This window comes from Brienomyrus brachyistius, chromosome 15 (assembly GCF_023856365.1).
Source record: "Brienomyrus brachyistius isolate T26 chromosome 15, BBRACH_0.4, whole genome shotgun sequence".
In the NCBI taxonomy this organism is placed as follows: domain Eukaryota; kingdom Metazoa; phylum Chordata; class Actinopteri; order Osteoglossiformes; family Mormyridae; genus Brienomyrus; species Brienomyrus brachyistius.
Genome location: NC_064547.1, coordinates 15,952,586 through 15,974,878, shown reverse-complemented (window position 1 = coordinate 15,974,878; position 22,293 = coordinate 15,952,586). Strand labels below are relative to the sequence as shown.

General features: G+C 42.0%; 1 protein-coding gene across 7 annotated transcripts in view; it reads left to right on the top strand.

The window, feature by feature from the left end:
- Window positions 1-1,967: 1,967 nt before the first annotated feature.
- The window catches only part of LOC125709375 (receptor-type tyrosine-protein phosphatase C-like), a 36,253-nt gene continuing 15,927 nt past the window's right edge, over window positions 1,968-22,293 (top strand). Inside the window, exons 1-11 of one of the 7 annotated variants that reach the window (XM_048977750.1) lie at window positions 1,968-2,157; window positions 12,506-12,583; window positions 13,412-13,489; window positions 14,518-14,595; window positions 15,624-15,701; window positions 19,642-19,662; window positions 19,957-20,187; window positions 20,657-20,875; window positions 21,205-21,330; window positions 21,532-21,651; window positions 21,983-22,120. In XM_048977750.1, coding sequence (XP_048833707.1) covers window positions 2,037-2,157; window positions 12,506-12,583; window positions 13,412-13,489; window positions 14,518-14,595; window positions 15,624-15,701; window positions 19,642-19,662; window positions 19,957-20,187; window positions 20,657-20,875; window positions 21,205-21,330; window positions 21,532-21,651; window positions 21,983-22,120 — 1,288 coding nt within the window. In that variant the 5' untranslated portion in view covers window positions 1,968-2,036. The remainder of the gene's footprint in view (window positions 2,158-12,505; window positions 12,584-13,411; window positions 13,490-14,517; window positions 14,596-15,623; window positions 15,702-19,641; window positions 19,663-19,956; window positions 20,188-20,656; window positions 20,876-21,204; window positions 21,331-21,531; window positions 21,652-21,982; window positions 22,121-22,293) is intronic. The other 6 variants (XM_048977752.1, XM_048977751.1, XM_048977753.1 and 3 more) reach the window with 6 other exon arrangements.

Here is a 22,293-nt window from a genome sequence, read left to right as displayed (position 1 = left end):
TTTTATGTAGGGCTGAAGGATACTATAAAAAGAATCACAACGCAATGTATAGGAATTGAAGATGAACTATACAGCTAAATGGAGAACTTATCTACCAAATTAGTCTGTCAAAGTTATTCGTGTTGTCGGTAGTTGCGGCAACAGATACAAAGCAGGCTGACAAATCACTTGCTTTTGCCGAATATTGTCACCGTGTTTCCATACTACAGTAGCCACATGGTTTTCGTGACCAGATCTTCTTCGCTTTTCTCCTCTTTGCCGCGCACTTTACAAATCAGTCCAATAGCAAAGATGAAGATGATATGGTTTGACTCAGATAGCATGCAACGCTTATGCAGAAGCGGTTGTGGGAAATTTAGTCTGAATTTCTAAAAAAACGGAACCATCATTAAAATTGATGAGCTTGTCAAAATAGGTTTCTTATGACTAAGTAAAAATGTTTTATTGCATAATATTGATGGTTTGAACCCAGCAGACTATTGTGGCCCTTGCAATGTGATGATTGAATGTACATGAAATGCCATGTCGATATTAACACTGCACATCATGCAAGCCTAGCAGTACAGTGGCACACTGGGTATTGCTGTTCCCAAACACTGGTGCTTTGTGTACGTGGAGCCCGCATGTTGACTGTGTGCATGCCTTTTTGGTGGATCTGCCATTTTCCTTACATTGTCCAAAAACATCAAACTTAAGTGAACTGGACTGCCAAAATTGACTGTATGTGTGAGTGCACATCCTGCAATGTGTGGTTGGTTCCTGTCTTGCACAAATTGCAACGTATATACAGACGCTCCTCTACTTACTGTACGAAGATTCAACTTACGAACTTTCAGACATACGAATGAAGAGGACTAAGTACAAATTGTGTTCACTGGGCTCCCGTGTCCCGTCCACAACATCATTTTTTGTCTCCTTCTAGGCTTCCTGTCTGTGTGTTTGAGTTTATTCTTTATTCCTGTTCATTGCTTCACTGCTGTCCTTATAATAATCACGCAATAAAAGTGTGTGCGAATAACTAAACTTTTCTGTCTGCCTCATGCCCCTCGAGCACCACAATATTTTAATTTACATTGCAAAGTTATTCCGCTAATAATCTGGCCAGCGCTTTCCACTGCTGGAACTAGTGATATCACGCAAAACTACATCGGTTATGAACTGAATTTTCCAAGTATGCAGAAGTGGATGTCCGTTACGGGAACTGTTTTTTTGCAAATGCCCATAAATGTATAAATGAACAAAATATGCCGGATCTTATTACTGATAACTTAAAAATAACTCGAACTGTTGTATGAAAGCAATAACATACTCGAAGTCATGCAAATGTACTCCGTGTCGGCCGTGATTTGGTCATATATAGTCACATACACAACACACACAATACAACAAATGCTGTCCACAAAGGCTGCTTGGTTCGGCACACACACCTGCAAATGACTGGTTAAAAAGGTTAACAGCATTGATTCTGCCTGCCATATTAAACTATTCTTTTGCCGTCTTCTGTTCGTGATCCCTTACAACCGAACACATGAGCTTCACCTGTTATGGTGACTTATCTGCAAAGAAATTATTCTGCATCTGTGGTAAAGATAATTATTTGTGTAATTGATTTTTATTTTCTGATTGTTCAGTTGCCTTCTCGTGGGGTAGTTCCAGCCAAATGACATACAAACTCATATTTGTAGCTAGTTTGAACCTGTGATATGTTATTGTGTGTTCTCTTTTGGTTAGTTGCTATCTTTATGCATATTTTGAAACATTATTAATGCTAGTGATCCAAGGTGAGTAGTGTGTGTAGCAGATGTTTAGCTTGTGTACAATAGAGTCCAATCCCCCCCCCCCCCCATATTTATCTTCTTGAATTTAGTACTTTGCAAGGCATGTCTTGCTTATATTACAAAATAGGTTCCTCCTTATGAGTATGAGGACTGGTCTCCTTATTAGGGTTAGTAGGTGGAGCAAGGGCCACCAAAGGCTGTATATGTATATATACATATACATATAAATGAGTAACTATATATTACAAGTCAGGAAAAATGTGTCATTTTGTAATCATCACCAAGACACAGGGTGTGAAATCTTTCTGCTGTACTTTCTTGGACATGGCTGGTCTTCTTGGATTAGTGATCCTGTTGGCTTTTGTCGTCTTGGGAAAATGTAAGTTTTAAGGGTATTGTCAAGGTATAATGTTGATACTGCATGTAACTGGAAGAATCTGTTTAAAGTTCTTGGAATGCAAATAATTATGTTTTGTGTAATTCGTTTAATGCAATGGATTAAACTGATACATGAATTTGCTTAAAATATATGCATGATAAGTATACCAAAAATGGCTAATTACTGCATAAATTAATTGTTTTAACTTTAATAACAAAGGGTCATGATTTTATGACAATGATAAACTAATACAGTTACTTATTTAATAGTGCAATGTAAGGTCTTTGTGAAATCATACAGTGTACGATTCTATAATTGGACAATTCAACTTAAGCAATAGTTCTGCAATCTCTAAAAACTGGAAGTGTTTCCACAATTTTGGCCATTAATTTCCAAAAATTCCTACTACAGGCTGCATTACGGGGCAGAGTAAAACTGTCAGAAATTGCCGGATCAACTGTGTGTGACCTTCCATAGTGACATTAATTGCAATTAATTAATAGATTAACATGCCAATCATTGGTGTTTAGCTTGTGTTTCACATTACAAGTCATGACTTGCTTTTGTATAAAAGTTGGGTTTAAGTTCTACTGTCAAGTTGCTCTTTTCAGGTGGTCACTGTTCAATCAAAAGAAAAACAGTAACTGATTTTTAAAAAGATTTTTTAAACAGAGAATTTCATGGAGACAACTTTTGTGCAACAATACATTGACCATTTTTTCACTCTGTGTCATTCTCTGCTGGTAAATCAGCATAAGGAATGACTACTGCAGCATCTCAAAATCATAGCCTGGCATACTTCATTATAATACTACTGTACCTGCTGTCTATTAGAAGGCAAAAGTATGTGTGGGAAGGAATTGTCTGTTTGTTCAACTTAATTTGGAGGCATTTTTTTTTAGAAAAAAAGAATTTGCATTGTCTCATAGATAACAGGCGGGTATTGTACTTACAACAAATGAGTCTAACTAGCCAAGTCTGGCTCCTAAGGAAGGTGTTAAATTACCCGGTCATACCAAAATGAAAATAAGCTTACTGCAAATGTGTGGCTATTTTTCACAAGTGCAGTGACACTTCTAAATCATCAGATCGCCCTACTGCTCACACTATATAGCTTGTCTTGTACACGCTGCTCGATTGATCAGCAACAGTGGGGTCACACCCTACAAGACCTTTCACCAGCAGGAATCGCTAACAAGTCTCTCTGGTTTCCAGACTGCATTTTGTCACGAAATCATGTGCGAATGATACTGAGAAATCATACCGCTAATGTCAACGCACTACAAATTGTTAAAACACTTAAATGACGACATATGCTTGGCATTTACAAACAAGCATCAGAATTTATTTGTCATGTCTGTTTAATCTGTCGCACGACAGAAATACATTAAGTAGCAAAATGAGGTCTTATGAACAGGTATCGCAAAACCCAAAAATATTGCAATAGAAATGAATGTGATTCTATACCATTAATGACAATATTTGGAACTATTTATCTTCCCCATGACCTGGAAGTTTGCCAGAAATTCCTCCGCCACTTTTTACAATGCACTTTACAATGCACTTTACAATGCACTTTACAATGCAGTTTACAATGCACTTTACAATGCACTTTACAATGCACTTTACAATGCACTTTACAATGCACTTTACAATGCACTTTACAATGCAGTTCCTTTTTGCAGCTACGACGCAAACGACACGCAGCCTGTGCTTCCTGGGCCTAAGGGCCCCCCAAGGATGCTTCTGCTGCTAAAAGGAGGAGATCTTTGGACATATTAGGGTCAGGTTTTATAACAGATTATAATTAGACAGTATATCTTTACTTTTTATCTGTATGTGACATAGAATGGGCTAGAAGACCTAGTCCAGGTCCAGTGCAACTGCATCAGGACAGATATAGATAGGAGAGGCAATAGGGAATCCTACAACTATTTTGATTGCAAATATAGTGTGTGTGTCCCCCCCCCCCCCCCCAAACAAAATATGTCAGTGTTCCGGTTTTTCACACATCAATGGTGGCAGCCCGACTTATTCTAAGAATCTTAAGATCGTTCACGTTATTAAATGGACCTTCAGTGGCTGTCAGGTCACAGCTCTTGGACCTCTTTGCCAAATAAGCTTTGGATTCCGCACGACCACATGGTCACAATAAAACAGAGTGTCGATCTGCCTGTACATCTGGTATTATGTCATTACCTGCCGAGGTTTGCAATTAGAAACAATGACCATTTAATATCTCTCCTTATAATACAATGCCTTCTATTATCTTAACCACCGAAGAAGTATTAAAATATGGGTCATTCTTAGGAGCTTGAGAATTTATCAAAAAGTTATGATGAAATACAGTATTCTTTTTTGTGCAAAGCAATTGACATTACCTTAATGCCTTAACTTCTTATGCGATTTGTTAGGCTGATTGGATTACTTGAAATGCCAAATTTTCCCCATTAATGAAAAATCAAAAAACACAAAACCAGATAAAATGTTTTTAAATTTTTCCATTTTATTTAAGTTACAATCTATCTGTATAAGATGTATATTTTCGCTCGATCTTTTCGCATCTCCGTAATTCTAGTCTTGGATTTGATGGAATAACTTTGTTCATCACAGAAATAAATGGTGATATTATAACACTGATTCATTAACCCAGAGGCAAATTTGACATTTAAAATAATTAAGTTGTAATGAGTATGTCTTCACACTCATTTTTAAAATAAAAGAAAACTGATGTGTTCTGGTAATAACTGTGAGAATAACCCATGTACTCCCCTTTGCGTTAACTGTACATTAATTTAGGGGTTAAAAGTGTAAATATTTATAGTTGTAAAACCTAATCTTAGGTGGGATTAATCACAGAAAACTGTGCGATTCATTTGTTGATTTTTTTTTTATTCACAACCATATATATGGACAAAAGTATTGGGACACGCCGCTTAATCACTGAATTCTGGTAATTCATTCAGAATCATTGCCATACGTGTATAAAATCCAGCACCAAGCCATGCAGTCAGGGTTACACACATCTGTGAAAGTGTGGGCCGTCCGGAAGAGCTTAGTGAATTCTAGCGTGATATTGCGACAGAATGACACCTTTGCAATAAGTTAGTTCCTAATTTTTTTCTCTCTGCTAAATATTCCATGTTCAATTGTAAGTGGTGTTTTTGCAAAGTGGAATAGCTTAGGAACAACAGAAATTCTTCCACAGAGCGGCAGGCCACGTAAGTAACAGCCGGGTCGCCAAGCTGCAAGGGGGGAACCGACTATATATTGATGCGTATGGATTTGGAATGGGGTGTGAAAGTTCCAGTATGTGTGCTGGCTAGGTCTCCCAATACTTGTGTCCATATGTTGTGTGTGTATGTATATATATATGTGCAAACATGTAGACTGGCGTTTGGGCTTACCAGCTGACCTAACGAATGGCTTATTCTGTTAGCAACAAACTATTTCTCAAAAAAAAAAAATGATAGCTTGGATCTTGTATAACCAAAATGTTTAATAGCATTAAGCTTGGGCGAGAATTTTTTTATCCAGACATTACACAGCACTATATGGTATTCAGACTGTATTTCTCTACTGTATTGCTCCCTTTAAAATTTTTCCTGCTAAACTCAACACATCGCTTGAAATAGTAAAAAAAAACATCTTAAATATGAATTAAACATAACAATATAAAATACCTGTGATATATCCCTATACAATCGTAAATATTCATCCATCCATTTTCTGAAAATGCTTATACTGTTCGGGGTCGGGGTCGGGGGCGTGTCGGAGCCTATCCCGAAGGCTACAGGCACAAGGCACGGAACAACCCAAGATGGGGCACCGATCAATCGCAGGGCACAGTCACACTCCTTTCACTCACACATACACACCGATGTGCAATTTGGTAACGTCAATCAGCCTCAGCATGTTTTTGGACTGTGGGGGGAAACCGGAGTACCCGGAGGAAACCCCACGACGACACGGGGAGGACATGCAAACTCCACACACATGGAAACCAGGCGGAAACCAGTCTGTCGCCCCCCATTAACGATCTAGTTTAAAATATATATCAAGCTAAATGCACATCAATAAGCTAATAAATCATGTCGGTTTTAATATTACATTGCAATAGTTAATATAAATCTTTTTAAAAATATGCCAAACATTTTATTGATGCTGAGGGCGAACATGACATTACCACGAGCCAAAGGAGAGGCTGAACTCACGTTTGTTACGTAGGCTGCGCAGGTAGAGCACACTTAAGTGTGAACTTAACTTTTTACCGTTTTTAAATTTTAACATTATAAATCTATAATACTTTTTGTTCATTTTAAATATTTTATTATTTTAAACATATTTTCCTATCGAAATACTGTACAAATAATAATGTTGCATAAAGGTTCGTAATGCTGCCAAGCTATTTACATGTATAGCAAAACACCCATTTCTCAAAACATACTGGCATCGGCGTTTGTACCGCTGTAAGGGTCCAGTGATCAAGATGCATTATTATTCATTATACATACAACAAGCTAAACTGGGAAAACATTGCAAAACCTACCACTAGATAATGCCCCGTTCACACCTTGCAGTTTAGGGACCCTGAAAGGGAGTAAGTAGCAGCAAACGTCTGATTTTGCTTTGTTTACTTTGACATTCTAAATAATTCTGACTAATGAAATAACCCGAAAAATACATTTGTGTTGCAGCCCGGGTTACACTTACGCTAAACTGCAAGCGGGGGCTGCGAGACCGTCAGCGCTCGCTCCGGTCGCCGTGCCCGAGGAGCTCGCGGACGCGGGGGAGTCGGGGTCGCTCTCTGACGTACATGGAGCAGGAGGGGACAAGGTCATTCAGAATGAGGTCCTGCGAACTATTTAAAGGGGCAGTAAAGCAAACACACGTGTAGGTCAGGGGTACCAAACTCAACGGAGGCGGAGGCAAAGTTAAATTCGAGGGCCGAACCAGGTTCATATTTATTGAAAAACAGTCTTAAATTGACCGTTTTTATTCAGATGTATTATGACGAATTATTCATACAGAAATTTGAACTTATAACTCCCAAGACATCTTAGAATTCAGAACAATCCAAGTTTACAGATTAAACAAACAAATGAAAGATCACATTAAAAAGAAAAAAATACACCAGTGGCATTAATTTTTTTGTCTTTCTCTCTATGAACAGTTAATTTTTTTGCTGAGGCATTTACAATGAAAATATTTTATTGCAGGGTGGCATGGTGGGGCAGTGGTTAGCACTGTTGCCTCACACCTCTGAGGCCCGGGTTTGAGTCTCCGCCTGGGTCACGTGTATATGGAGTTTGCATGTTCTCTCCATGTCGTCATGGGGTTTCCTCCAGGTACTCCAGTTTCCCCCCCCCCACAGTCCAAAAACATGCTGAGGCTAATTGGAGTTACTAAATTGCCCGTAGGAGTGCATGTGTGAGTGAATGGTGTGTGAGTGTGCCCTGTGATCGGCTGCCCCCCCATCCTGGGTTGTTGCCTGCCTTGTGCCCATTGCTTCTGGGATAGGCTCCGGACCCCCTGCGACCCAGTAGGATAAGCGGTTTGGAAAACGGATGGATGGATATTTTATTGCAGTCAATCAAAAAAGCAAAAAGAATAATTTCAATCACAATGTTAAATAAATCCGTTGAAAATGTGCAAGAATTTCAAGAATACATCTTTTAACTGTCTCCCTTGTGACCCCAGCAGACCCCAAGTTTGCACACAAGGATAATATAAATGAATACAAAACACTTAAAGTTACATAACAACAGCCCTGTGTTGGAATCCTTCCGAATGTAATACAGCCGCACCTCAGACCATTTAGCTTTAGGCATTTTAACCATGTTTAAGGTAGCTACTAGTTTGTGGAGTATATCTGCTCTCATCAGAGCGGTCGGCTTCTCTTGCTTGAGCACCAGACAGCAAATATTTCAAATGACAGCTCAGGCATTGAAGTGGCACCAAAATGAGGCACTGAAATCTGCATTGCAATATGGACCGGCACAGGAACCAGGAACCAGGTTTCGGTACTCCACCATACTTTTGAGTCGTAAATATCAAATGGTAGTACAGCAATTGGTAGCCAACGAATAATGTTGCATTTTGTATGTAATACATTCTAAATGTTGTGAAGCCATAGCAATGACCTGAAGGAAGGTTAAAATTAGATTGCAAGGATGGTCAACGGACTGTTATTTGATATATACTTTTACAGAGGATATTTGTCAGTATTTCAAATTTGCTCACATGAAAAACCACACAGCTGTTAAAAACAGATCCACATACAAAATTCTATGAATGTTTCATTTTGATCAAAAATATCTAAAGTGTAAACTGTCGAAGTGGTAAACACAGAACGCAGTTCCTCATTCCTCCACAGTGCAGCTTTCCGCTGCGGCCGCCTTCATCTAGGCAGCTTCGCCTTGCAGAAAGCGTGCAGTGCAGCTAGCAGGCTTCCCATTAAGATCAGCGCAAAACCACATCCTGACACCAGTCACTGCTCCTTCAGAAACACACTTTCACAGACATTTGTCCATTTTAAAACTTATGCAGAGCTGACAGTATGATGATCAAAAAATTTGCAACTGACTTGCTTCCTTTAAGTACTTAAAATCATCATCATTTTGTTTTTTTTTTTTCCAAAATATGACTTTGAAGTATTCCTATTTAGGTGCTGCTTTTTGATAATCAAACAATATGCACATGACATCACAGCAGGTGGAAGTCACTGCAGTTACAACCAGTGAGTGGAAAGAAACTGAGTGGCAGGGTTAGCGTTCAGCTTGGATGTCGGGAAAATTCATCCAAAATGGGAAAGAACTATTGTGCGATTGGCTGTTGTGTCCTCATCATTGTTCGCCAACAAATCCTGCCTTGAAGTAGGACCAAGCGTCAAGGCTTTTGAATGCCTTTGGACTTTGTGTATTTCCCATGCAGAAAAATCAGGTACATATAATTCAATTCAGTTTCAGTTTCAAATGATTGATTGTTATTCCTCTACAACAACAGACTGTGCAACGTAAAGGAACAAAATGTGTTTCCTCATGTCCTGGTGCACAGTAAACAGAAATGATGGGGGATATGGCAAGTAAGTCCCAAGTCATTTACAGTGCAATCTGAGTGCAATGGCGTGCTAAATGAGGAGGCTGTACACAAGGCCGGATTATTGGCCCAGGCCAGTGGGGCCAGTGCACTGGGGTTTCAGACTGGAGGGGGCCTCGGAGCATCAGAGGCCACATTTACAGTGCAATCTGAGTGCAATGGCGTGCTAAATGAGGAGGCTGTACACAAGGCCGGATTATTGGTCCAGGCCAGTGGGGCCAGTGCACTGGGGTTTCAGACTGGAGGGGGCCTCGGAGCATCAGAGGCCACATTTACAGTGCAATCTGAGTGCAATGGCGTGCTAAATGAGGAGGCTGAACACAAGGCTGGATTATTGGCCCAGGCCAGTGGGGCCAGTGCACTGGGGTTTCAGACTGGAGGGGGCCTCGGAGCATCAGAGGCCACATTTACAGTGCAATCTGAGTGCAATGGCGTGCTAAATGAGGAGGCTGTACACAAGGCCGGATTATTGGTCCAGGCCAGTGGGGCCAGTGCACTGGGGTTTCAGACTGGAGGGGGCCTGGGAGCATCAGAGGCCACATTTACAGTGCAATCTGAGTGCAATGGCGTGCTAAATGAGGAGGCTGTACACAAGGCCGGATTATTGGCCCAGGCCAGTGGGGCCAGTGCACTGGGGCCTCAGACTGGAGGGGGCCTCGGAGCATCAGAGGCCACATTTACAGTGCAATCTGAGTGCAATGGCGTGCTAAATGAGGAGGCTGAACACAAGGCTGGATTATTGGCCCAGGCCAGTGGGGCCAGTGCACTGGGGTTTCAGACTGGAAGGGGCCTGGGAGCATCAGAGGCCACATTTACAGTGCAATCTGAGTGCAATGGCGTGCTAAATGAGGAGGCTGAACACAAGACTGGATTATTGGCCCAGGCCAGTGGGGCCAGCGCACTGGGGTTTCAGACTGGAGGGGGCCTCGGAGCATCAGAGGCCACATTTACAGTGCAATCTGAGTGCAATGGCGTGCTAAATGAGGAGGCTGAACACAAGGCTGGATTATTGGCCCAGGCCAGTGGGGCCAGTGCACTGGGGTTTCAGACTGGAGGGGGCCTCGGAGCATCAGAGGCCACATTTACAGTGCAATCTGAGTGCAATGGCGTGCTAAATGAGGAGGCTGTACACAAGGCCGGATTATTGGCCCAGGCCAGTGGGGCCAGTGCACTGGGGCCTCAGACTGGAGGGGGCCTCGGAGCATCAGAGGCCACATTTACAGTGCAATCTGAGTGCAATGGCCTGCTAAATGAGGAGGCTGTACACAAGGCCGGATTATTGGTCCAGGCCAGTGGGGCCAGTGCACTGGGGTTTCAGACTGGAGGGGGCCTCGGAGCATCAGAGGCCACATTTACAGTGCAAACTAAATAGCACGAGTTGGACCCCCAGGGCTCTCGAGTCCCTCTGCAAATACAGTGAGAGTTGACCACCAAGCCCCCCCAAAAGCCATCAGTATTTACAACAAAATTGACTGCCAGGACCAACAGGGCCCTCTGCATATGCAATGACAATCAAATTGAAACTAATCTAATCATAGTTAGCCAGTTAACATTACAACATGGAAATCTATTTTTCTGTAGCCTTTAACTATTCCAGTAAACATGGTCAGTATAGAAGAACCTAACTAACTCATCTAACTAGCAGGCAATGGGCACCTATCAATAAAGCAGCATGTGGCTCAGTGGGCTAAGCCTGTGTCCTTGTAATCAGAAGGTCGCAGGTTCAAACCCAGCCTCAGCATGTCTGCGGGTCCTTGAGCAAGACCCTTAACCCCCAGCTTCCTGGGCGCTGCGACGGCTGGCAGCCCTTTGTGGTCAACTTACTCCACAAAGAGCAAGTTGAGGGAGGCGTAAAGATAATTTCCCTACAGGGGATCAATAAAGTACCAACTAATTATAAATACTCAGGGAAAAGAAAAATTCTTTTAGTCTTCCATACTATCATTCCTAGCTTGCTTTAGCTAATGTAGCCACCTAGTGGTGGCAATGTTTTTCAGTAGGTGTCTTTGCACCAGTGCAACTGTGAAACAAACAGCACAATCTCCATGGTAATAAGCTTATGCGTGCAATATTGCACTGCTCAACGGAAGCAGTCATTGGACAGTGATATTGTCTTTCAATCAAATTAGCCACAGGCCTTGTTATATTTTTACATGGTGAAAGATACTTCCTACAGATGAACTGGGACGCGTCATCAGTGATGTTTCTTGGGTTCATAGGGTGTTTCACGTCCCACGATATCGTACAGCCTCACCCAGGTGACTCAGCCGGGGTTGATCAAGCCCCGACTTTTGTCCCTGCAGCATTAAGCCACGGCTCACCCCTTGTGATCCAGAGCCACCTGGAAGCTCTTTCTGGAAGCTCTTCCTGCTGCCTCTCTCGCAGTCCTGATGGCTGTCCGGAGTGGCTCACTCATGCCTGGCAGGGTGTAGACTCTGCAGAGAGAAGAGCTGGCAAAGCCGCTTCGGCCTCCTTCCACTGGGTGGCACTGTGCTCGCCACCCCAGTCTTTGGCAGCACCCTAGAAGCGCCTGGTACTTGGCCTGCTTCCTCTCAAAAGCCTTTTCCATACAATCTTCCCAGGGCACCATCAATTCTATCAGGGCAAACTGTTTTGAATAATAACTTTTCTCATCAGCGAATTTGCACATTAAATTTACTGTTGTAAAAACATAGCACGGAACATCATGAATTTTTGTAATATTAAATGCTTCATTTATACGCTATACATCAAGTTCTCAGGAATTGTGGATCAGGAAGAAGTCTTGAAATAGTGATCTCTGCTTCCCAAACTTGCTGCTAAGGCAACCTGGTCATGCTATTTAGGGAAACTAAAGTTACTAACCACTATTATCAACAAATATTTGCATGAATATTTACACCTACAGACAATTTAGCAACTTGTTTTTTTTAAAAAAGGGATGATATTTTAAAAAGACCCTTTTGCCACCTACCAAATTATGTCTGTTTGTAACTTAGAGCTGCACCCATGAGACTCATTCCGTGGTGATGGGTCACATATATTAGTTTCGGTGTAGAGGATCATCTTATGCTCTAGTACCTTCAGTTCCAAGTCTCAAAGTAGCTCCATAACTGAAATATGCAGACTTGATAAACAAAGATTAAATCAACTACGGCAATTCAATGTGAACCATAACACTGACATTGTGCCATAAGTGATAATAATGTGATCTCTCTTCCATGCTCCCCTGCTCTTTCTCACACTGCACGCACTGCATTTGGTCTCTCAGCCATCTCCACGACTACATCCTCGCATGCATCCACTCTCGCATCCTTACCTGGTGATGCCAGCAGTGTCCCTTCTCAAGGTAAATTTATTGAATATTTTGTTTTTTTAACATTCCCAAGCATAAAACCTCAGACTGTGCCAAAAGGAATCACAAAATGCTCTGTCTTTCTCACACTGCATGCACTGCATTTGGTTTCTCAGTGAACGGCATCTCCACAACAGAATTCTTACCCACACGCACCTGGGTATTCTTAAAAGACAATGTGACTAAGGTCAATTCTCAAAGTAAAGTATCATTGTATTATTGGTCAATATTTTATATTAAATGTCCAGATTGTTGTTAGTCAGGTATTGAGAGTATTCAGTATGAGGAAACATTCTAGCATCTTCAGTCCAAAATCTCAGCCACATAACAACCATTTCATAGCACTGTCATCCATAATTCTCTGGCTGTACTAAGGCAATCACAACATGCTCTTTCTTCCACACCCCCTGCTCTGTCTCACACTGCACGCACTGGATTTGGTCGCTCAGCCATCTCCACAACTCCATCCTCACCTGCATCCTCTCTCCCATCCTCACCTGTCATTATTGTGACTTCTCCAGGTAAACTCTCACTGTGTTACTGAACTATATTTTTAACCAAATGTGAGGGAGTATTTGATATATATTAGGGGTTTCGGTGTAGAGGATCATCTTATACTCTAGTACCTTCAGTTCCAAATCTCAGCCCCAAAGCAGCTCCATAACTGAAATATGCAGACTTGATAAACAAAGATTAAATAAACTACAGCAATTCAATGTGAACCATAACACTGACATTGTGCCATAAGTGATAATAATGTGATCTCTCTTCCATGCTCCCCTGCTCTTTCTCACACTGCACGCACTGGATTTGGTCTCTCAGCCATCTCCACGACTACATCCTCGCATGCATCCACTCTCGCATCCTTACCTGGTGATGCCAGCAGTGTCCCTTCTCAAGGTAAATTTATTGAATATTTTGTTTTTTTAACATTCCCAAGCATAAACCCTCAGACTGTGCCAAAAGGAATCACAAAATGCTCTGTCTTTCTCACACTGCACGCACTGGATTTGGTCTCTCAGCCATCTCCACGACTACATCCTCGCATGCATCCACTCTCACATACTTAGCTGGTGATGTCAGTAGTGTCTCTTCTCAAGGTAAATTTATTGAATATTCTGTTTTTTTAACATTCCCAAGCATAAACCCTCAGACTGTGCCAAAAGGAATCACAAAATGCTCTGTCTTTCTCACACTGCATGCACTGCATTTGGTTTCTCAGTGAACGGCATCTCCACAACAGAATTCTTACCCACACGCACCTGGGTATTCTTAAACGATAATGTGACTAAGGTCAATTCTCAAAGTAAAGTATCATTGTATTATTGGTCAATATTTTATATTAAATGTCCAGATTGTTGTTAGTCAGGTATTGAGAGTATTCAGTATGAGGAAACATTCTAGCATCTTCAGTCCAAAATCTCAGCCACATAACAGCCATTTCATAGCACTGTCATCCATAATTCTCTGGCTGTACTAAGGCAATCACAACATGCTCTTTCTTCCACACCCCCTGCTCTGTCTCACACTGCACGCACTGGATTTGGTTGCTCAGCCATCTCCACAACTCCATCCTCACCTGCATCCTCTCTCCCATCCTCACCTGTCATTATTGTGACTTCTCCAGGTAAACTCTCACTGTGTTACTGAACTATATTTTTAACCAAATGTGAGGGAGTATTTGATATATATTAGGGGTTTCGGTGTAGAGGATCATCTTATACTCTAGTACCTTCAGTTCCAAATCTCAGCCCCAAAGCAGCTCCATAACTGAAATATGCAGACTTGATAAACAAAGATTAAATAAACTACAGCAATTCAATGTGAACCATAACACTGACATTGTGCCATAAGTGATAATAATGTGATCTCTCTTCCATGCTCCCCTGCTCTTTCTCACACTGCACGCACTGGATTTGGTCTCTCAGCCATCTCCACGACTACATCCTCGCATGCATCCACTCTCGCATCCTTACCTGGTGATGCCAGCAGTGTCCCTTCTCAAGGTAAATTTATTGAATATTTTGTTTTTTTAACATTCCCAAGCATAAACCCTCAGACTGTGCCAAAAGGAATCACAAAATGCTCTGTCTTTCTCACACTGCACGCACTGGATTTGGTCTCTCAGCCATCTCCACGACTACATCCTCGCATGCATCCACTCTCACATACTTAGCTGGTGATGTCAGTAGTGTCTCTTCTCAAGGTAAATTTATTGAATATTCTGTTTTTTTAACATTCCCAAGCATAAACCCTCAGACTGTGCCAAAAGGAATCACAAAATGCTCTGTCTTTCTCACACTGCATGCACTGCATTTGGTTTCTCAGTGAACGGCATCTCCACAACAGAATTCTTACCCACACGCACCTGGGTATTCTTAAACGATAATGTGACTAAGGTCAATTCTCAAAGTAAAGTATCATTGTATTATTGGTCAATATTTTATATTAAATGTCCAGATTGTTGTTAGTCAGGTATTGAGAGTATTCAGTATGAGGAAACATTCTAGCATCTTCAGTCCAAAATCTCAGCCACATAACAGCCATTTCATAGCACTGTCATCCATAATTCTCTGGCTGTACTAAGGCAATCACAACATGCTCTTTCTTCCACACCCCCTGCTCTGTCTCACACTGCACGCACTGGATTTGGTTGCTCAGCCATCTCCACAACTCCATCCTCACCTGCATCCTCTCTCCCATCCTCACCTGTCATTATTGTGACTTCTCCAGGTAAACTCTCACTGTGTTACTGAACTATATTTTTAACCAAATGTGAGGGAGTATTTGATATATATTAGGGGTTTCGGTGTAGAGGATCATCTTATACTCTAGTACCTTCAGTTCCAAATCTCAGCCCCAAAGCAGCTCCATAACTGAAATATGCAGACTTGATAAACAAAGATTAAATAAACTACAGCAATTCAATGTGAACCATAACACTGACATTGTGCCATAAGTGATAATAATGTGATCTCTCTTCCATGCTCCCCTGCTCTTTCTCACACTGCACGCACTGGATTTGGTCTCTCAGCCATCTCCACGACTACATCCTCGCATGCATCCACTCTCGCATCCTTACCTGGTGATGTCAGCAGTGTCCCTTTTCAAGGTAAATTTATTGAATATTTAATGCATTTCACTGCATTATTGAATGCTACTTACCACGTGTTCTCTGATATTTGCATATCTGGTATTTGTATTTTTTTCAATATGGCAAATTGTATTATAATTGCACAAAGTCTGATAAGCATAACGTCTCTTTTATAGCACTTTGACCAAATTGTCCAGACTGCACTACAAGCAATAATAACATGCCTCTTCTTCAATGCTACTTTGCTCTTTCTCAAAAGCATTGAATTGCTTATTGGTGAATAAATGTACAACAGCATTCTGACTTGCAGCCACCTGCACAAATCTACCTAAATGGTAACATATTGCTGGACTCTATGGAGAGAGCACATATGCAATTGAAGTGACTGTACATCTGAAAGTCAGTCTTTACTTGAGCATACAGGAGTTCATAAATAGCACTGTTACTCTTAGATATGGATCAGATACCCTCACCTCTCCCTCTCCAGCCTCCAGTACTTTTCTTACTGCTGGACAGAGACAACTTTTATATCTATCTGTTTTGCATATAGGATTTATTTTAAAAAACTTGCATCAGATTTGATATATCTTCTTAATTTCCAGGACGGAAAACCTCTGTTAAACCTTCAAGCCCTTCAAGCACAAGCACCTCTGACTTTGCACGCAGCACTTCCACACCCGCACTCACTGCAGAGAGCAGCACCCTTGTGGTCACTTCTCAGACTATAGGTTGGGGTTATCTCTGCAGAGGACGCCTCTCTCTCTAAGGGGGTCCTATAGGTTGGGGTTATCTCTGCAGAGGATGCCTCTTTCTCTCTAAGGGGGTCCTATAGGTTGGGGTTATCTCTGCAGAGGATGCCTCTCTCTCTAAGGGGGTCCTATAGGTTGGGGTTATCTCTGCAGAGGATGCCTCTCTCTCTCTCTAAGGGGGTCCTATAGGTTGGGCTTATCTCTGCAGAGGATGCCTCTCTCTCTAAGGGGGTCCTATAGGTTGGGGTTATCTCTGCAGAGGATGCCTCTCTCTCTAAGGGGGTCCTATAGGTTGGGGTTATATCTGCAGAGGATGCCTCTCTCTCTAAGGGGGTCCTATAGGTTGGGCTTATCTCTGCAGAGGATGCCTCTCTCTCTAAGGGGGTCCTATAGGTTGGGGTTATCTCTGCAGAGGATGCCTCTCTCTCTAAGGGGGTCCTATAGGTTGGGGTTATCTCTGCAGAGGATGCCTCTCTCTCTCTCTAAGGGGGTCCTATAGGTTGGGCTTATCTCTGCAGAGGATGCCTCTCTCTCTCTCTAAGGGGGTCCTATAGGTTGGGGTTATCTCTGCAGAGGATGTCTCTGTCTCTAAGGGGGTCCTATAGGTTGGGGTTATATCTGCAGAGGATGTCTCTCTCTCTAAGGGGGTCCTACAGGTTGGGGTTCTCTCTGCAGAGGATGCCTCTCTCTCTAAGGGGGTCCTATAGGTTGGGGTTATATCTGCAGAGGATGCCTCTCTCTCTAAGGGGGTCCTATAGGTTGGGGTTATCTCTGCAGAGGATGCCTCTCTCTCTAAGGGGGTCCTATAGGTTGGGGTTATCTCTGCAGAGGATGCCTCTCTCTCTCTCTAAGGGGGTCCTATAGGTTGGGCTTATCTCTGCAGAGGATGCCTCTCTCTCTCTCTAAGGGGGTCCTATAGGTTGGGGTTATCTCTGCAGAGGATGTCTCTGTCTCTAAGGGGGTCCTATAGGTTGGGGTTATATCTGCAGAGGACGCCTCTCTCTCTAAGGGGGTCCTATAGGTTGGGGTTATCTCTGCAGAGGATGTCTCTGTCTCTAAGGGGGTCCTATAGGTTGGGGTTATATCTGCAGAGGATGTCTCTCTCTCTAAGGGGGTCCTACAGGTTGGGGTTCTCTCTGCATAGGATGCCTCTCTCTCTAAGGGGGTCCTATAGGTTGGGGTTATATCTGCAGAGGATGCCTCTCTCTCTAAGGGGGTCCTATAGGTTGGGGTTATCTCTGCAGAGGATGCCTCTCTCTCTAAGGGGGTCCTATAGGTTGGGGTTATCTCTGCAGAGGATGCCTCTCTCTCTAAGGGGGTCCTATAGGTTGGGCTTATCTCTGCAGAGGATGCCTCTCTCTCTAAGGGGGTCCTATAGGTTGGGGTTATCTCTGCAGAGGATGCCTCTCTCTCTAAGGGGGTCCTATAGGTTGGGGTTATCTCTGCAGAGGATGCCTCTCTCTCTCTCTAAGGGGGTCCTATAGGTTGGGCTTATCTCTGCAGAGGATGCCTCTCTCTCTCTCTAAGGGGGTCCTATAGGTTGGGGTTATCTCTGCAGAGGATGTCTCTGTCTCTAAGGGGGTCCTATAGGTTGGGGTTATATCTGCAGAGGATGTCTCTCTCTCTAAGGGGGTCCTACAGGTTGGGGTTCTCTCTGCAGAGGATGCCTCTCTCTCTAAGGGGGTCCTATAGGTTGGGGTTATACCTGCAGAGGATGCCTCTCTCTCTAAGGGGGTCCTATAGGTTGGGGTTATCTCTGCAGAGGATGCCTCTCTCTCTAAGGGGGTCCTATAGGTTGGGCTTATCTCTGCAGAGGATGCCTCTCTCTCTCTCTAAGGGGGTCCTATAGGTTGGGCTTATCTCTGCAGAGGATGCCTCTCTCTCTCTCTAAGGGGGTCCTATAGGTTGGGGTTATCTCTGCAGAGGATGTCTCTGTCTCTAAGGGGGTCCTATAGGTTGGGGTTATATCTGCAGAGGATGTCTCTCTCTCTAAGGGGGTCCTACAGGTTGGGGTTCTCTCTGCAGAGGATGCCTCTCTCTCTAAGGGGGTCCTATAGGTTGGGGTTATATCTGCAGAGGATGCCTCTCTCTCTAAGGGGGTCCTATAGGTTGGGGTTATCTCTGCAGAGGATGCCTCTCTCTCTAAGGGGGTCCTATAGGTTGGGGTTATCTCTGCAGAGGATGCCTCTCTCTCTAAGGGGGTCCTATAGGTTGGGGTTATCTCTGCAGAGGATGCCTCTCTCTCTAAGGGGGTCCTATAGGTTGGGGTTATCTCTGCAGAGGATGCCTCTCTCTCTAAGGGGGTCCTATAGGTTGGGGTTATCTCTGCAGAGGATGCCTCTCTCTCTAATGGGGTCCTATAGGTTGGGGTTATCTCTGCAGAGGATGCCTCTCTCTCTAATGGGGTCCTATAGGTTGGGGTTATCTCTGCAGAGGATGTCTCTGTCTCTAAGGGGGTCCTATAGGTTGGGGTTATCTCTGCAGAGGATGTCTCTTTCTCTAAGGGGGTCCTATAGGTTGGGGTTATCTCTGCAGAGGATGCCTCTCTCTCTAAGGGGGTCCTATAGGTTGGGGTTATCTCTGCAGAGGATGCCTCTCTCTCTCTAAGGGGGTCCTATAGGTTGGGGTTATCTCTGCAGAGGATGCCTCTCTCTCTAAGGGGGTCCTATAGGTTGGGGTTATCTCTGCAGAGGATGCCTCTCTCTCTAAGGGGGTCCTATAGGTTGGGGTTATCTCTGTAGGGGATGCCTCTCTCTCTCTAATGGGGTCCTATAGGTTGGGGTTATCTCTGCAGAGGATGCCTCTCTCTCTCTAATGGGGTCCTATAGGTTGGGGTTATCTCTGCAGAGGATGCCTCTCTCTCTAAGGGGTCCTATAGGTTGGGGTTATCTCTGCAGAGGATGCCTTTCTCTCTAAGGGGGTCCTATAGGTTGGGGTTATCTCTGCAGAGGATGCCTCTCTCTCTAAGGGGTCCTATAGGTTGGGGTTATCTCTGCAGAGGATGCCTCTCTCTCTCTAAGGGGGTCCTATAGGTTGGGGTTATCTCTGCAGAGGATGCCTCTCTCTCTCTAAGGGGGTCCTATAGGTTGGGGTTATCTCTGCAGAGGATGCCTCTCTCTCTAATGGGTCCTTCTGCATTTCTGTGTAAATTATTATCCTTCATTCTTTTGTTCCCAAATGGCTTCTCATTGTGTTCTTTTCTCTAACAGGCTCTACACACCGTCCCTGTGGTGAGTTTCAGATGTTATGTGACCAATTCAACATGGTCTCTGAACGATAAATATGTTACTCTTATTTAATTTCAGAAGATCTTTTAAAATAAAAGGAGTAAAATTTCTTTCCAAAAAGTTTGGTATTTACTCCACCAACATAATTATTTATCCTGTTTCTACAATCTTATTTCTTCATATTTTAGACTTTAGATTGTTATACATCATTATTGCTTTGATTTCTTTTATGACCAGGTCTGTATTTCCACTTGACATGAGTCCCTCAAACTTATGAATTTTATTTCTGTAATACAGGAAACTTCTCAGTTAGTGAGACGCAATATGGCATCACAGTTACGGTAGACAATGATCAGTCAAGTACTGTAACATTTGAAGACGAGGATGGTGACAAGTACAGCGAAGAATTCCGAAACAAGAAGGAGATTTCACTGAAGCCCTGTACAAAGTACAGTAACATAAGCGTAACTCAAGGATCCTGCACCTTAAAATCAAATTCATCATTATCCATCAAAACCAAAGACATCGGTAAGCCCAAGATTCAGTTCTGTATGCTGTAAACATGTTCAAAGTTAAAGAAACTTACATAATTAAAACTGGCCTTTTCGGTTCCAGTATTCATCAGGATGTGTTTGTTTCTTATAGCTCTAGTCATAGTTATGATATTAATGTCAGTTGATGTAATTTAGGCTAATTGTCCTGCTAAAGATGACAAGGTAGCATAGTAGTTTGCACTATAGCCTCACATCTCCAGTGCTGTATATGAAGTTTGCATGCTCTCCTGGGTTAGCCTGGGTATTCGTCTTTCATCCTCCTGGTGAATCGATATCTCTAAATTGCTGAGAGTGTGCAAAGTCCTGAGGAGGACTGACATCCCATCCAGTGTGTTTCCTGACCTTACGCCTGCACATGGTCTCTAGGCTCACTGTGACCTTGCAATGGGTGAGAAATATGGAAGATCAATGTATGACATTGTTTTGTGTTTTAATTCTTTCAGCTGCAGATGACATCAACTTCAGTTTGACAAATGATTTGTTGTGTTACTCAACGGAATGGAATATGAATAATGTAACCCTTGCAATTCCTGGTGATAAAAACAAAATCCAAATTAATGATACTTGTCTTAAAATGAAGAAGGAAGATTCTTGCCAAAATTATAACTTCACTGTCAAAGCAAAACGATGTAACATCATCAAAGAATATCATGTAGAACCAGGTACGTTTATTTGAACTCTGTGGGTTTGTTATTTGAAATATTTTTTTGTAATGCATACAAATCTGTAAAGGCTATGGCATTGCAGTGATACATAATCATAATTGTTATCTAAGACATTTCTTTCAATTTATAACATAACAGTATTTCATCATAAACTGATTATTATGATTAAAATTTCATTCAGTATTAGTCAGATTCCCACCTAAAATGGCCATCGTTCTTAGAAACAGTGCAAACTGCCTACTTGTGATACACTAATGCTATGAATAAAAGCTGAAGTAATACATCTAGTTCCTGACATATTTAACTTTTTACATCTTTGTTTCTAGTTATAGAAACCAACTCACTTATAGTAGACTATACTAGTATCTGGCCACCAAAAATAGAATGGGCAAATCGACCGCAGAACTGCAGGAACGTCATGCTTGATTACAGCTGCAGAGATACAAGCAAAGGTAAATAAATATGATTTCAAATTGAAACTAAACCGTAAATACAAACTCTGCTGATCATGCATTTATATTTAAAATGAATATAAAATTTAAAAATTATCTGAAATTTAACCCTAATATGAAAAGTAAATATAATTAATGTTGTTTAATAAGACATTGTATAGTTGACAGCAGAATTGATTATTTATTTTTTTTTATTAAAAGAGGGTTCCACGTTCAGCCTTGACCAACTGCTACCACAGCGCAATTACAACTGCACTGCGAACATAAGTTACAGACATGACTCCTTCATTGTTAGTGATATAGCAGTTAACATCAACTGTGGTAAGTATAAACTGAACACGCTGAATTCTTTTTTTTTAATTTAACATACTTTTATATTGCTTTTGTATTGTTTTGTATTGTTCCTGAGGGAAATAAATAAACATATCGTTTTCCTTTAATCCATAAAGAACATATATTTTACTAATTTCTTTTATTAAAGTGTTTTGAATTCCTTGAATCAGATTTTCTCAGCAGACAGGATTATTAAAAAGAGCTTTTAATATAAATAATGTAAAACATTGAAAGTGTAAAAGTTTAAATAGCAAAACAGGCTGAACTGCAAAAAGCATAATAAAATAACAATGATGAATGTCTCATCACTTCTTCCTAGATATAAACATTTCCCTGGAGAATAAGACAGGAATAACTTCTGTTCAGCTCATGTGGAACAGTACAAGCAGTCAGTGTCCTCTGCTCCTGCATAATCTCAATTTTGAAAGTTGCATAAAAGAGGTTAATCCAGCACAAGGTAAGTTTTAGTAGTACTGATATAACAAACTCAATTAAAGGAACACAGCTCGATTCTGGAAGAGTGCATCCTCACAATCACAACTGAATTCAGCTGAGAGTAATTAATTTAATGAGTTGCATTAGTTACTATTAAAAAAATTCAGCAAAACAGAGCTGAAGTTGAGAGATAAA